Raw genomic sequence first — 15,884 nt, 5'->3', positions numbered from 1 at the left:
TCTACAAACTGCATGGATTGCCAGCGACCATCGTAAGCGATCGAGACTCTATTTTTCTTAGTCAGTTTTGGAAGGAATTATTCAGCTTACAAGGGGTCAACCTTCATTACTCCACGGCGTATCATCCTCAATCAGATGGGCAAACTGAGGTCGTCAATAGGTGCATAAAAGGCTATCTCAAGTGTATGACAGGGGAAGTTCCTTCACAATGGTGTAAATGGCTGGCTTTGAGTGAATGGTGGTACAACACAAACTTCCACACGGCTACAAAGTTCACCCCCTACGAAATACTATATGGGTTTTCACCTTCAATACACATATCCTATTTCCCCAAAGATTCAGCAGTAGAGGCAGTTGATCATTATCTTCAAACAAGGGAGAAAATGCTACAGACGGTACAACAAAATCTAGTCCAATCCCAGAACAGAAGGAGGCAATTGGCTAACAAGAAGAGAAGCGACAGGGTCCTGCAAGCGGGCGATTCAGTTTACTTAAAACTACAGCCCTACAAACAGAAATCAATGCTTCAGCATCACCACAAGTTAGCAGCTAAATTCTACGGCCCGTACGTAGTAATCAAGAGGATTGGGGAAGTAGCCTACAAGCTAGACCTTGCATCCTCATCAAACATCCATCCAGTCTTTCATGTCTCTCTATTGAAAAAGAGTGTGGGAAATAGGGTGGTGCATAAAAGCTTACCAGACGGACCCAGAGAACCCCTGTTACAGCCACAAGCAATCATGAATCGCAGGATGATCAAGAGAGGTCAACAAGCTGCTACACAACTCTTAATCCATTGGCAAGGGTTGTCCCCGGCAGAGGCCACCTGGGAGTTCATGGATGAAGTAAAACTCAGGTTTCCAACCTTCAACCTTGAGGACAAGGTGGTTATTAAGGGAGGAGAATTGTTGCAGGTAAGCTTTACGTGAAAAAGTTCAACAGGGGAAAGACATTTAAATGAGAAGTTACCATTACAAGGATTCGCACCGTTTCAACTTTACTTAAGTTTTACTTTACTTAATACGCACCGTTTCTATATATTTGTAATCTAGAAGGCACGAGAACCTGCTCTCGTTTTCTATTCATGCCTATATACAAAGGCAGTTGTAACAGAATAGAATTATCAAAGAAAGGAAATATTATTCTGTCCTCCGTCTCTGCATTTCTGCTTTCTCTCCTATTCTTCCTCATTTCTGTTCCAATCTTCCTCGCGTCTGTTAAAATTTTTCTCCATACATTTGTTCCTTCATCAACACATAATTGAAATTGATCAGAAATATTTTATTTCATGTTTGATAAACCCTAAGGTATTCAAAAGACTAATCCCGATCACCACCAACAAATGTGTAATTCACTAAAGTTGGATATTTGACTCAAGTGCACGCATGGTTTTTTAAATTAGGGTTTTATTTGAGATAGAAAATTGTTTTCTTAAAAGAAACGTTATAAGAGGGAGTTCTTGAAATTAACTAAAAAAATATATAAAATTTATTGATATATAAACTGATCTGATAATCTTTTTTGTTATAATTTTTTTTTGAATAAATAAATAATAATTATAGTTTATTTGACATTGCGTTTACTTTGTTCTTTTGAATTATTTTTTAGTTGAAAAAACTTTAAATTAATATATTTTCAAGTATTTTTTAAAAAATTTAATGTATTAATATTAAAAATTAAAAAAATATTTTTTAAAAATAAAATACATAAAACACAATAAATTAAATTAGAATAAAAAGCAAAGACCTAAGAAAAGTGAAAAGGAAAAACCCTAGTAAATAAACAAAACTTTTTGCGACAACTTTATTTGCGGAACCCCTAAACTACCCTCATTGATCACAGATGTCCACCAACCACAGCGAGTACGAAAAATGCCCAAGCCTCCCATATAAAAAGCGAGTACGCTCTAAGCCTCCTTTTGTACCGCTAGCTCTCCAATTTATAAAAGCCCTCTTAAAACCCTAGAAGCCAGCCCTCTCTTTCTCCCCTAGAGAACGCAGTTGTTGTAAGAGAGGTAAGCGATTTTTGTCATCGAAGTTCTCCTCTTTTTCCACTATTCTTCTCCTGTAAACCAGGAAAGACTCCTTGTGTGCATATTAACTCTCTCATTGTTTGTTTTTTATTTTTCCGCTCCATGATCTCTGCTATATGGCGTTTCATAGAAACGTCTGATACTGAAGTGGGAGTCTTTTGTTTCTTCTTTTGGAGTGATTCAGTGTTAAAAACGTTGTTTTTTTCATGTCCCTTAAAGTTGGGTTTTGTTTTGTTCCTTAAAGAGTTACCCTGTGTGTCTTTGCTTGTGTTTTTTGGTTTGTTGTTAGTCTGTGAATCATTGAATGCTTGTTGTGATAAGTGGGAAACTGGTAAAGTGTGTGACTTTTTTAGTTACTCTGTTGTTTGAATGAACTAGGATGGTAAAGTAAGTGATTTTAAGTGATGGGTTGGTGTTGAATTTGCAGGGTTTTTTAAAGGTATTGAAACATGCTTTTGCTATTTGAGACACCGGCTGGCTTTGCCCTTTTTAAAGTTTTGGATGAAGGAAAGCTATCCAAAGTTGAGGTAATCATTTTTTAACTATGTTTCTGTGTCTTGTTTGTTTTCAGAGCAATTAAGATTTATTTTCCCGTTGTTTCTAATTTATCTTTCTGCACAAGTAATGTAATATTACTAAAAAAATGTTGGCCAATGTTAATCTTGCATTTATTTCTTTTGTTGCAGGATTTGGGGAAGGAATTTTCTAGCCCAGACTCAGCAAGAAAGGTTCTTTCTCTCATTTAGTAGAGTAAAACATTTATATTTGGAGTCAGACCTTGATTAATTTTCTGTTTTTATTGAAAAATTAGTTTTCCATACCTCTAATGTGCATTGATAAGAAAATCTAATGTTTGTGTTGTTATTTGGATTTTCTGGACTCTATAGTACCTGTTTGCTTGGTTATAAATATGTTTTACTTGCAGAACCTGCTTTTTTATTTCTGATGACCAGCATTTCAAATTTAGACTTTTCTACTTTACACATCTCATGCTCTTTTCAAATTGGTTGCCATTCCAGCTATGGGAATTTGTTTCTTTTGCAGTGCTTGTATTTAGGTTTATTGGGCTTGAATTTAACTTTTATTTGGTACCAACACCAGGTGGTGAAGTTGAAAGCTTTTTCCAAATTTGAGAACACGTCCGAGGCTTTGGAATCTGTTACCAAAATTATTGAAAGCTCGACCAGCAAAGGTCTGAGGAAATTTTTGCGTGCTAACTGTGATGGTGAGACGTTAGCTGTGGCTGATTCAAAGCTTGGAAATGCAATCAAGGATAAACTGGTCTGCCCATGTCTCTAGAGATTTATTTATGGCAGTTATCCTCAATTTTAAGTCTCTCCCTGTCTAAGTCAGAGCAATTTTTGCATTGCAGAAAATAGAATGTGTTCACAACAATGCTGTCATGGAATTGATGAGGGGTGTTAGGAGTCAGTTGACAGAACTTATATCCGGTTTAGCTACACAAGATTTGGCACCGATGAGCTTGGGTTTGTCTCACAGTCTTTCTCGATACAAACTGAAGTTCAGTCCTGATAAGGTATTTTCTATATATTCATGCACCTTGATTTATGTAGTTCAAGCAATTGCTGTATCTAGTTTCTGTCAATTCTTGTTGATACCTATTTAAACATGTAGGCTAACATGTTTATGTCATCTGTCCATGTGCTTTTGCAATCGATATCATTTGTGCCTTTATCTTTTTGTTCGGTTCCTTTTGGAAAATCCTAGAAACAACTTTTGGCTGTGAGCAATTAAAATGCAAAGAATTATATTGATCATATATGATTCAGAGGTTTGATTTCGTTGTTGTATTTGGTTTTGTTTGAAGGAAGGTGGACTATTAGGTTGACAGAAGTTTGTGCTGTGCTATAATTATCTTTATTTCTCGTTGCTTGTACATGCATCTAGAAATCGCTGATTATTTTAAAGAGCATCTATTTATCTTTGGGGTGCTGCCATCATAATGCTTAATGTTCTGTTTTAGGTTGACACAATGATCATTCAAGCCATTGGTTTGCTTGATGATCTTGATAAGGAGCTCAACACATATGCAATGAGAGTTCGGGAATGGTATGGTTGGCATTTTCCTGAGCTTGCTAAAATTGTACAAGACAACATCCTTTATGCCAGATCAGTGAAACTAATGGGTAGCCGTGATAATGCCGCAAAGCTTGATTTCTCTGAGGTAGAATCCAGATTTTTTTATTGCGATAACATGGTGTTTACTCTGTGTGTGGCTATTGTGGTTACTGTGAAATCATCAATGCTGCCCATTTACATTATATTCCCTAATTTTATCCTGCTTTGATGCGCTTGCATTACTGGCTCTGTCTTTGCCTAATTGCTGCTTATGAATGTATTATCAAATGTCATTCAGTGAGCAATCTCTTTGTGATATGAATGTTGAATACCCCCTTCACTGTTGAACAGCATGCTGGATCATGAGGCCTCTCATAGGATAAAAGATGGTCTCATGAATGTTTTACTAATCTCTTTCTTAAAATTTTGCAGATACTGCCAGAAGAAGTTGAGGCAGAACTGAAGGAGGCGGCTGTGATATCTATGGGAAGTGATGTTAGTGATGTTGATTTGATGAATATCAAAGAACTCTGTGACCAGGTCTTATCTCTATCTGAATATAGAGCTCAGCTGTATGATTATTTAAAAAACAGGATGAATACCATTGCACCGAATTTGACCGCTCTTGTTGGAGAGCTTGTTGGAGCTCGGCTTATTGCCCATGGGGGTAGCTTGTTAAATCTTGCAAAGCAGCCTGGGAGCACAGTTCAGATTCTTGGGGCAGAAAAGGCTCTCTTCAGAGCTCTGAAAACAAAGCATGCAACTCCAAAATATGGGCTTCTTTATCATGCGTCCTTGGTCGGTCAGGCCCCCCCTAAGATGAAGGGTAAAATGTCCAGGTCACTAGCTGCAAAAGCTGCTCTCACAATCCGATATGATGCTCTTGGAGATGGCCAAGATGACTCTATGGGACTGGAGAACCGGCTAAAGGTATGTTATAGAAGTTTGCCTATTGGGACAATGGCAACCTCTTCCTTTCTTTTGCAACTTTTATTTTGGGAGGATAACTTTGACACTGTAATTTGTAGCTTGAAGCACGATTAAGGAACCTCGAAGGTAAAGAACTGGGTCGTTCTGCTGGATCAGCTAAAGGCAAACCTAAGATAGAAGCTTACGACAAGGATAGGAAGAAGGGAGCTGGAGGACTGATAACTCCTGCCAAGGTCCTCTTCTTGTCCTGAGTATGATCACTGGATTTTCTTTTCTTTTGCATGTAACTCTTTAACCTTTTTGCTTTGTGCAGACATATAATCCTTCTGCAGATGCTATTCTTGGGCAAACACCAAATTCAACTGCTAGAAAGGTAGAAGAAGAGGAACCGGCAAAGGAGGCTCCAGTTACTGGTGAAGAGAAAAAAGAGAAGAAGAAGAAGAAGAGATCTGAAGAAGAAACAGCTGTGCCAAGTGACAGGAATGGAACTGCCGAACAGGATGGGGAAGCCAAGAAAGAAAAGAAGAAAAAGAAGAAACATCAAGCTGAGAGCGATGGTGTTCAAAATGATGCTGAAAATGCTGCTGAGGGAGGCAAGAAGAAAAAGAAGCGAAAACATGCTGAAGCTGAAGAGGATGATGAATATGAAACACCAAGCAAGAAGAAAGAAAAGAAGAAGAAGAAGAAGACCGAGGGTTGAGAAAATTCAACAAGTAGAGGTTCCTCGCTACTCGGCAATTTTGGAGTAGAAATTAGAATGCAACTCTTTATTTCTATATGTAAAATTCTCTCTCTATTTATTTGTTTTTCATTGCGGTTGACGTGACAGTGAGCATTTGTCAGAATCGGACGCATTATGCAAACATTATATTTGGCAAAATTTGGATCATTTCTCCTGCTAGTTGCTATTAGGATTAATGAACAAGACTTTGCAATGCCGTGAACGAACAAGCTCTACTAGCAAGTCAATTTATCGACGACAAACGGTGACAAGAAAGCAGTGCACCGCCATTGCTGTTCAATTTTTCATGTATTGGCCTAGGTACTTTTGAGCAGGCAGATACTTCTAGGAGAACGAAAGAAAAAGCAATGGATGGATTAACCAGGTAAATCCCTCCCTCGCTCTGCTAAAGAAGAAGATCAAAGTTGACCACGTAATTGATGGGGTCATGTAGGAATCCAAGGTATGTGACAATGGCGGAGGTCCCACGGGATGTGTTTATCGAGGACAAGGTAGTCATGTGGTTGAGCTAAGCATGTCTTTGAAGTATAATTTAAACCCTAGATTGAATACACAGGTGAGTTAGGTTACCTGTGCAATTTTTAACAGGATTTGGTTGGCTTAATCATTCTTTCTAATGCTTAATAATGGCGTTGGTATACTTTGATCCTATCACAGTGGAAGGGACAGTGCATGATGCTCCATTGGATCCTTAAAGCATCAAGGAAATGTGGTTTTTTAGGAAGAAAAACACCCGTGTATAAATTTTTTATTTTATATTTGGAATATTAATTTCAAAGGGAAGTTGTGAGTTGGAAAGGAGAGTGACAGCAGAAATGACAAGAAAAATATTTTAGGGTTGAATTCATGTCTTGATCTCAATCAATGAACCCTCTTTTGTTTTTTCCCTTTTTGTATAACCTATTAATAAGAATAAGTTTTAGGATACTACCCCAATAAAAAACAAATATCCTCCCAACAACAAGGGCTATTTTAATGGTCACTATATATATATATATATATATATATATATATATATATATATATATATATATATATATATATATATATATATCATAAGAAGTTTTAAACTATATGGATATTGATTTGATAAAAAAATATCAAACTCAATTTTTAATTAATCAAATGTTGAGGAATAAAATTAAAAATAGAATTCAACTAAAAAAATAAGTCGAGTTAATCTATCAAACTTGAATTATAAAACCAAAATAACCCTATAAAAAGCAAATTGAAAAAAAATTATGAAACTCAATTTTCATTCAAACCAATGTTAAAAAATAAAAATAAAAATAAAAATCAATTAAAAAATAACACAAAAAACACCTACTATGACATGAAACCAACTTAAATTAACTTGCATTTTACACCAACTCAAACACAAAAATACCTTGAATTAAACTAAATTAACCTTCTAACCAAATTTATAATTTACATTATAAGACCGGGATAAACAAAACCATTAAACGATAAATTTCCTTCATGGAAAAAATAAACTAAACCTTAAAATAATAAAAGTAAAAAAAAAAAAAAAACAACAAAGCACTGTCAGTGCTTTGTTTTGTGAGGAGGGAACACTGGATTCCCCTCCTCAATTAATCTATGTTAATAATTTGAATTTACAATAAAAAGTAAAAAAGAAAAAAAAAGATGAAAAAGCAAAAAAAAATAATATGCCCATTAGTTAAAGGAATAAAAAAAAAGAAAAGGAAAAGGGAAATCTACATGAGAGAGAAAGAGCGCTAGTTCTTGTGGGTTTGACTTGGAACGAAACAGGAAGTGAAGTGCTACTGTTCTGTTTTCTTTGATTGATTCTCTCTGTCTCTCTCTTTCTTGTCTGAAACAGAAAAAGAAAACAAAGGAAACCCCAAAGAGACCAAAAAACAATTCCTTCCCAACAACAAAATATTGTCAATATTATACCATCACTTGTATTTTCTCAGATTCAATCAAAGTAAGTGTCTTTCTCTATTTACATCGCTTTCTTTAACTATCCACTTCGTTTTTCAGATCATTTTCTCACTTCTGCTTTGTCTTCTAAGCTAAATATCCTGCCTTTCTCAAATATACTGCTCTCTCTTTTTCTCCACTTGGGTTTAGATCATATTTTACTTCAATGAATCGTGAAGGGGTCTAAATCTTGAAGAATAGGTTTCTTGTGATTTGCTTGTACTCATTTTTCTCGTTCATGGTGTCAGTTATGAACTCGCTTGAACGGTAAAGTTTCTATCTCCAGATCATTATTTTTTTACTTTTACTTTTCATGTTTTTGTGAATCTTGAAAAGTCTGAATCTGGGCTGTGGATGTTTTTTTTTTAATTTGGGAATGCGAGTTTGGTCAGCTGAGCTTATTTCACCTGTGAATTTTAAACTGTTTTGCATCATGTAGTAAATAGGATTTAGTGCACATTTGTTATTTTCTTGGAGTTGTTTTAATGCTCAGTGATTATTTTATTGATTTGCAGTGGTTTTTTTGCTGATTCCTGGGAAACGCAGATAGACCATGTGAGAAATGAGGTTTAGATTTACAACATGGGGTGTGTTCTTGGGAGAGAGGTATCTTCAGGCATAGTTTCTGAGTCTAAAGGGGTTAAGAAACTACGTGTTGAATCCAATAGGAAAATAGAAGATGTTTCGGTGACAAAGACTGATACTACTAGTAGTGTTGTTGAGATTAAAAATGAGGAAACTCAGGGGGAGAAAGTTGATGGGGATAAAAAACCTAAGGGAGAGAGGAGGTGGTCAAGGCCAAACTCGAAGCCAAGTAACCTGCCTAAACAAACACGTGGCGAGCAGGTTGCTGCTGGATGGCCACCCTGGCTGTCGGCAGTTTGTGGGGAGGCACTAAATGGATGGATTCCACGGAGGGCAGACACTTTTGAGAAGATTGATAAGGTGAGCGTCATTTTCAGAATACAATTCTATTTTCCCCTTAGATTCCATGATTGTGGTAATTCTGAAACTAGCAATAGAATGGTAGTTGGTTTGTTAGTGGAGTTCTATCTTAAATGCCTGCCACAGATGATGCAGCAGGCATGCCATAATAAGTAATCTCACAATAATGGTAACGTTTACTTCAAAATCAAAATGAAAGGAAATGTGGCCAGAGGCATTTGAGATGGGGTTTCGCTGTATATAGTATGGTCATTTGTTTTCCAAATTGTTAATGCTTACAGAGTTAATTGACTTATTCAAATTGTTTCCTCCGTTCTTGATTATAGATTGGATCAGGAACATATAGCAATGTGTACAAAGCTAGAGATCTATTGACGGGCAAAGTTGTTGCCCTTAAAAAGGTTCGTTTTGATAATTTGGAACCAGAGAGTGTGAAGTTCATGGCTAGAGAGATCCTCATTTTGCGAAGATTGGATCATCCTAATGTTGTAAAGTTGGAAGGGTTAGTTACTTCCAGGATGTCATGTAGTTTGTACCTAGTATTTGAGTACATGGTGCACGATTTAGCTGGACTTGCTGCCAGCCCTGCAGTAAAATTTACTGAGCCACAGGTTAGCCCAATTGCGTCTTGAATCAATTTTAGAGAGGATATCCTGAGAGGGACAGCTATGATCGAAGTTGTTTTGATTTAACATCTACCAATGTTCACACTCCAGGTTAAATGTTACATGCATCAGCTATTATCTGGACTTGAGCATTGTCACAATCGTGGCGTGCTTCATCGTGACATCAAGGGATCGAATCTTTTGATTGACAATGAAGGAATACTCAGGATTGCGGATTTTGGATTGGCGTCTTTCTTTGATCCTAATCACAAGCTTCCAATGACAAGTCGGGTTGTTACTTTGTGGTATCGGCCTCCTGAGCTTCTCCTTGGGGCTACTGACTATGGCGTTGGTATTGACCTGTGGAGTGCAGGCTGTATATTGGCTGAGCTACTGGCTGGGAAGCCCATCATGCCTGGTCGTACTGAGGTATCTATTATTCTTGTTGTAGTTGTAATTTTATCTCTATTTCAATTTCACCAGCCTTTTGATACTTCGACAAAAGATGATATTGCTCTAGCCAATTTATTTCTCAAAACTTGATGTTAAACTGCACCTATGTAATGGTGTGGTAAAAGCACTGATACAATTACTAGGGTTTATGCGAAAGCTCAAGATCTTTTGGCTTAATATTGAAGATCATAGAACATGGAATCAGTGAGAAAATTAGCAAAGAATGTGAATGAGTGTGATAAATGACGCGTTTAATGTTTTGATTAGTTATGCCTTGGCAGTTAATCACTGTTCACTGCTTAAGTCTAAAGCTAATTGTCAAAGAACCATCTCAACCCAATAGCTTAAGCTGTTAAGTGAGGTCTCAGGATATGATTTATATTATTCTCTAACACACCCCCTCAAGTGAAAGCCTTTTGGGCTTGAAACTTGCACAAGCCCACATTACCTTGTGCTTAATTTTTATCAAATAAATGGGGATGGTGAGATTCGAACTCGAGACCACTTGGTCATTAAGGCTCTGATACCATGTCAAAGAACCATCTCAACCCAATAGCTTAAGCTGTTAGGTGAGGTCTCAGGATATGATTAATATTATTCTCTAACACTAATTTCCTGAGAGAAAGTTGCATTCTTAGTTTACTGTGCTTCGGTTTGCGAGTGTTCAAAACTACATACTACTCAACTGCCAAATTACACTTTGATGAATTTTGCTCTTAATTCTGATCACTAATGTTTGCTTGATGATCTAGGTAGAGCAACTACATAAGATATACAAGCTATGTGGTTCACCATCAGATGAATACTGGAAAAAATCAAAGTTGCCAAATGCAACCTTGTTTAAGCCTCGAGAGCCTTACAAAAGATGCATAAGAGAGACATTTAAAGATTTTTCACCATCATCACTTCCCCTCATTGAAACTCTTCTTGCAATTGATCCAGCAGAACGTCAGACAGCCACAGCTGCCCTAAAGAGTGAAGTAAGTTGTGACATTTTCAATTTTTTTTTTCTCTTTTGGATTCTTAAACTTTTGTTAAATCTCTTTGCTTGTGTTATGGTAAGCCTTATTTTCTTTCTGTCAACTTCTGCCAAATCGGTGTCTTCTATGAGGGACTTAGAAAGTGATAGGTGTTTATTGTTCCCTCAATTCTGGATGAAAGAAATTAAACTTGATACTGGATTATGGACTCCGAAATAATCTTATATGTTGTTCTTGTTGCTGATGTAATCCCAGAAGCACCACTGTGTTTGTATGCATCAGTGCTTCTAATTCCAAACTTCAAATGAACTGGAATTTGAAGGGGGGGGAAAATAATTAAGTACCAGCCTGCCTGGTTTGCTTACTTATGTGTTTTAAGTAGTCCTGCTACTGAATTTATAGTAATCCAGAAATTAGGTAACCTTAATGGCTCACAGCAGTTGGAAACTGGCAAATTTATTGACTCTTTGTTTTTGATGACTCTGGAAACTTTCAAGTGGATTACTTGTACCTTGAGTACACTCATTTCTTGTGAATTACAACTAAGTAAAATATTTTTGATTTTGCTAGACCTTTAATTTTGTAAATATTTATTTCTTGCTACTTGTGAAGTTATGACAGTGTAGTTTCTTGCTCTCTGATTTGTACTTGGTAATAAAAATTGAATAAGCAGATTAGAATCACTGGGTACAACATCAGAACCACTATCTTATATGCAGCACTTATCTTACCTCAAGTCCGTAAGGGTAAGGAATCAGTTCTTGGAAGTTTTCATCTACTGATTCTGGTCCTCTTAATCTTAATCAATCCTTTTTTTTATTACATCAAATACACTGTTCTTTTTCTGGAAAACCATGTTGATTCCACTGCGACTTCTGCCTCAATGGAAGGAAGCCTGATCTTGGCATATGCCTGACTCTTTGGCTTTGAATTTTTGCATTAAAGTAATGGTGTTTATCCATCCCACAAAAATTTGATACCTCTATTTTTATTTCTTTTGGGACTAAAAACTGGCGTAACCTATAAAAATCAGAGGCATTGCTGATGATGGCTTCAAATTATGTACCAGATTTCTGTGTTGAAAATCATGCTTAATGATCCCCTTCATTGTGTAACTTTTGTTATATGCAGTTCTTCACAACAGAACCTTATGCTTGCGAACCTTCCAGTCTCCCAAAATATCCTCCAAGTAAGGAGATGGATGCTAAAAGACGAGATGATGAAGCTCGAAGGTGCCCTTTAGATATGCATTTGTTATTGTTTTTGTTCAAAGTTTTGGTAAAAATTAACCTGTCTCTCTCTCTCTCCTCCCTCCCCAACATGCACAGCCTTTTATATAGGTTGATGGATGGATAGATAACATGCGCATGTGCACACATGCACACACAACCCTTGAATATTGATATTTTATTTAAACCAGTTATGAAAGGCATATAATTGTATTTTTCTCCCAGTATTTGGTAAAATGATATCTGCAGAAAGTACACAGCTAAAACATCGTTATGATTCAAGGCGAGTTTTTCTTCTATAGGTTTGAGAGACATTGAATGTGAAATCATCTACAAAACTATGAAGTCAAAATAAACTAGAGTTGGTACAAGGGAATAAAAGAAGGAAAATAAATTCTATAAACATTTAGTCTAGGTTTCCAAGGCAACATAAGCTCCACTTTGTTTGTTGTCATTCAGACACGTTCTGTTCTTTTTGTGCTTTCTTCTATATTTACCATTGAAGTTACCTAGAACAAATTTTAACATGATCATTATGCAACCACCATTATACTGTTTCCTCATTTCTTCCATTTTATATCATAGATAGTTCTGTTTATACATTCTGGACTGTGTTTTCCCTTTCATATATGACTACTAACTGTCTGTTTATCTTTTATTTTCTCATCTATAGATAATAGTTTCTGTTTGATTGTGTAGACTAAGAACTGCTAGCAAAGCCCAAGGTGATGCTGCAAAGAAACCACGAACACGTGAACGTCATGCTAGGGGAATGCCTGCATCTGATGCGAATGCAGAGCTCCCGTCCAATATTGATGTATGTTTGATAATTTACTCGCATGATCTATTGTTTTGTTTATGTTTTGGTGCTTTCATTTACAAATTCTTGGACTTACTTGCATACCGTAAGATCATAGTTTCTGTACAAATAAATTGATATAGCAATATGTGATAATACAGTTACTTCTTTTACACCCTGCTCACGGTGTTTGATTTGACCAGAGAACCTTTAACCAATGCCACTTGTGAGTTTTATTTCATTTAAATCTGGAACAGATATTGTTTGATTTTTAAGAGCTTCAGTTTGTTTTTTGCTACTTTTGATGTGTGGCTGAGAGTGTGTTGAGGAGCATACTCCATTAAAGCCACTTTTAATACTCTCTTTGGTTCGGATGGTGTAAGACATTTGAAGGATGGATTGGTCCAATCCTTTCTAATTGGAATGGTTGAAAAATGTGAGAGGATGGAAGGAAGAGATGAATCCGTCCATTCATTAACGAGAGAATTTTCAGTGCACTGATGACTTGAGTTCATTTTTTGCTCACAGCCTTTAACTGACAATCCTGTTGTTTCTACCTAAAACAGAGAAGGCGTCTGATTAACCATGCAAATGCGAAAAGCAAGAGTGAAAAGTTCCCCCCGCCACATCAGGATGGAGCACTTGGGTATCCTTTAGGATCTTCACACCACATTGATCCTGCGCTCGTTCCTCCTGATGTCCCATTCAGCACCACCTCATTTACTTACTTGAAGGAGTCAATACAAACTTGGTCTGGCCCATTGGTCGATCCTGCTGGTGTTGGTGCTCCGAGGCGAAAGAAGAAGAATGCAGGTGACACACGAGAATTGTCAAAACTGCCAACTGGAAAAAATAAAAGCAGAGATACTCAGTTAAAAGGAAAGAAGAGCATGGCTTGAAAACTTCAGTGCATCTATGGAATACCAGATCTGTGAAACTGGTGATTTTCCATACAAAAGGCGTTACTGCAATCTGTGTACTGAAACAACAGGCTTCTTCACACGTAGAAGAATATATTTATTCAGTTAAAAATGCATTGAGGGGTGAAATCAAAACTTCTACACTATTTTTCTCTTGTAGATTTCTTCATTCCATGTTAGAAAATTTTCTGCTTTATTTCGGGGATGGTGAGAAACTTCCATTGATACGCATATTTTTCTTAGTCTTTCCAAGTTTCATGTGTTGAAGACTAAGTTCTGTTCAGATTAGTAAAAGAAACTAATAAATTCTTAAAGAGTTCCAGGTAGCCCCAAGTTCTTTATTCCTGTTTTTTTATCACAGCAATTTTGCTCGAATGATTCCCATGCATGATTTCATAGCATTGTATAGTGAACATTTTGGTGTCATTATCTTCTTCCTTTTCTCTTTCTGGAATGGAGGCGAAATCAATATTATTAAACTTGGTCTCGCATGATCAACCTGATGATCTAATCAAATTGGCTGGTTAAAAGCATAGCTTTTAAACCCACCCGGATAGTCGACCTAGCCCAAGGCCATGGTCATCCCGAGTCGACTCTAATTTTTTATTTTTTTTATAAAACAAAATGATATTGTTTTTGTTAAAAAAAAGTTAACAAGTTATAACTAGGTTTTTTACCATGGTTTGCCGGGTCATTCGAGTTTTTACTTTTCTCTATTTTTTCTTAAACTCGGCTTGGTTTCGACCGGATTTCGAGTCAGCCTGTCGGGTCAGGTTTTAAAGTTATGGTTAAAATACAATCCGATCGACCGGTAAAAAAATATGAGAATAAAATTGAAAAAAATATATATATGAAATTAACAGGAAAAAGCCTTTCGATCAGATTTTTATCTAGTTAGAACTTAAAATTAAATTATATAGAAGTTGTTCTGATATAATTCATTCAACTTGACTTATATAAAAATAAATTAGATGAATGTTGAAAAAACATAATAATAAAATTAAAAAAATGTTGAAAAAAAAAACAGTGAAGCTCTATAAACTTTACATAGTTTTTTAATTGTACTAAGTAAATAAATAATCAACGATGACAAAAAAAAACCGTGATATAAATAGAAAATCACATAACACATAAGTAAGAAACCGTTAAATTCAACAAATACAACCATCGACGTATAAATGACTTGTGTAGGTTTGAATAAATGAAAAACTAAATAACTATCTAATCACTTGCTTAGAAGTATAGTAAAAGTTGTATTTTAAAGCATTTTTTATTTAAAAATATATAAAAATAATGTTTTTTATTTTTTAAAATTTATTTTTGATATTAGCACATTAAAACGATCTAAAAACACCAAAAAATATTAATTTAAAGCAAATTATTTTTTCAAGAAATAACAAAACATTGGTTCAACCGCAACGCTAAATAAATATTGAAAATACCATAACTGATAAAAGTCAAAACAGTGAAAGGAAGCTATAAACCATCATAGTTGTCAAACCTAATTCAATAACTGAGCTAAAAATTCTTGGTTTACTAGGTTATTAGATCAACTAATGAGTCATTGAGTTAACCTACATTGATTATTTTTATTAAAATAATATTGTTTTATTATTTTATTTTTATAAAAATTCATTGATATTAACTTGATCGAGTTTAATCTTATCAATTAAATCACTAAAATATTAACTAGATCAACAGTGGCCAAATCAAATTTTAGATTACGAGTCATCCGTGTCAACCTACCGCTTCAAGTCATGGCTACACCATGCCCACTACTAATGCTAAAAAAAAAAGGTTATAAACCTTGAAGACTCATGAGAAGACTTCAAATCCATTAGAAAACGCGGTGTAAACTATGTTTTTTTAAATTTTAAATTTTTGTATGTTTTTAGATTGTTTTGATGTGCTGATCTCAAAAATAATTTTTAAAAATAAAAAATATATTATTCTGATGCATTTCTAAGCTGTTAAACAAAGTTATAATCTTCATCTTATCATATTTTCTTGCAAATTACAATGAACATTTTATAATTCAGGTTGCATGATTGCATCTTCCTCCAACAATCATATTTTGAGTGTGCTTGTTATTTTTACATTTAAAATTTTTGATTTTATTTATTTTAAATTAATATTTTTTATAATTTTAAATTGTTTTGATATACTAATGATAAAAATAAATAAATAAAATAAAAAATATTATTTTAATATATTTTTAAATAA

The 15,884-nt window shown here is 35.3% G+C and overlaps 2 protein-coding genes across 4 annotated transcripts; both read left to right on the top strand.

Moving 5' to 3' along the window:
* The first annotated feature begins 1,869 nt into the window (after window positions 1-1,869).
* On the top strand, window positions 1,870-5,930 carry LOC7473909 (probable nucleolar protein 5-2). Its single transcript, XM_002319562.4, has 9 exons — window positions 1,870-2,014; window positions 2,460-2,559; window positions 2,719-2,760; window positions 3,134-3,313; window positions 3,405-3,569; window positions 4,017-4,217; window positions 4,544-5,041; window positions 5,140-5,274; window positions 5,355-5,930. Exons 2-9 carry the CDS (start codon window positions 2,482-2,484, stop codon window positions 5,739-5,741), a joined length of 1,686 nt encoding a protein of 561 aa, XP_002319598.1. The 5' UTR covers window positions 1,870-2,014; window positions 2,460-2,481; the 3' UTR covers window positions 5,742-5,930.
* A 1,573-nt stretch (window positions 5,931-7,503) lies between these two features.
* LOC7473908 (probable serine/threonine-protein kinase At1g54610) lies at window positions 7,504-13,987 on the top strand. 3 transcript variants are annotated; one of them, XM_002319561.4, is made up of 9 exons: window positions 7,504-7,734; window positions 7,881-7,997; window positions 8,246-8,675; window positions 9,002-9,286; window positions 9,392-9,709; window positions 10,486-10,713; window positions 11,845-11,945; window positions 12,642-12,759; window positions 13,308-13,987. In XM_002319561.4, exons 3-9 carry the CDS (start codon window positions 8,313-8,315, stop codon window positions 13,638-13,640), a joined length of 1,746 nt encoding a protein of 581 aa, XP_002319597.3. In that variant the 5' UTR covers window positions 7,504-7,734; window positions 7,881-7,997; window positions 8,246-8,312; the 3' UTR covers window positions 13,641-13,987. The 3 variants fall into 3 exon arrangements, with proteins under 3 accessions (XP_002319597.3, XP_024438762.2, XP_006375794.2); XM_024582994.2 differs by lacking the exon at window positions 7,881-7,997; XM_006375732.3 differs by having other exon boundaries at window positions 7,504-7,997.
* The last annotated feature ends 1,897 nt before the right edge of the window (window positions 13,988-15,884 follow it).

The sequence above is a fragment of the Populus trichocarpa genome, chromosome 13, assembly GCF_000002775.5.
Source record: "Populus trichocarpa isolate Nisqually-1 chromosome 13, P.trichocarpa_v4.1, whole genome shotgun sequence".
Taxonomy (NCBI): domain Eukaryota; kingdom Viridiplantae; phylum Streptophyta; class Magnoliopsida; order Malpighiales; family Salicaceae; genus Populus; species Populus trichocarpa.
Note: the sequence above shows the minus strand (reverse complement) of the source record. Positions and strands in the feature narration are given on the sequence as shown.

What these genes read in the sequence shown, in the direction of transcription:
- LOC7473909 (XM_002319562.4), top strand. Translation starts at nt 2,482, where the DNA reads ATGCTTTTGCTATTTGAGACACCGGCTGGCTTTGCCCTTTTTAAAGTT. An exon ending in ATGCAATCAAGGATAAACTG is followed by an intron (nt 3,314 to 3,404) that starts GTCTGCCCATGT and finishes TTTGCATTGCAG; the next exon opens with AAAATAGAATGTGTTCACAA. An exon ending in TGAAGTTCAGTCCTGATAAG is followed by an intron (nt 3,570 to 4,016) that starts GTATTTTCTATA and finishes GTTCTGTTTTAG; the next exon opens with GTTGACACAATGATCATTCA.
- LOC7473908 (XM_024582994.2), top strand. Translation starts at nt 8,313, where the DNA reads ATGGGGTGTGTTCTTGGGAGAGAGGTATCTTCAGGCATAGTTTCTGAG. An exon ending in CTTTTGAGAAGATTGATAAG is followed by an intron (nt 8,676 to 9,001) that starts GTGAGCGTCATT and finishes TCTTGATTATAG; the next exon opens with ATTGGATCAGGAACATATAG. An exon ending in AGCTCCCGTCCAATATTGAT is followed by an intron (nt 12,760 to 13,307) that starts GTATGTTTGATA and finishes TACCTAAAACAG; the next exon opens with AGAAGGCGTCTGATTAACCA.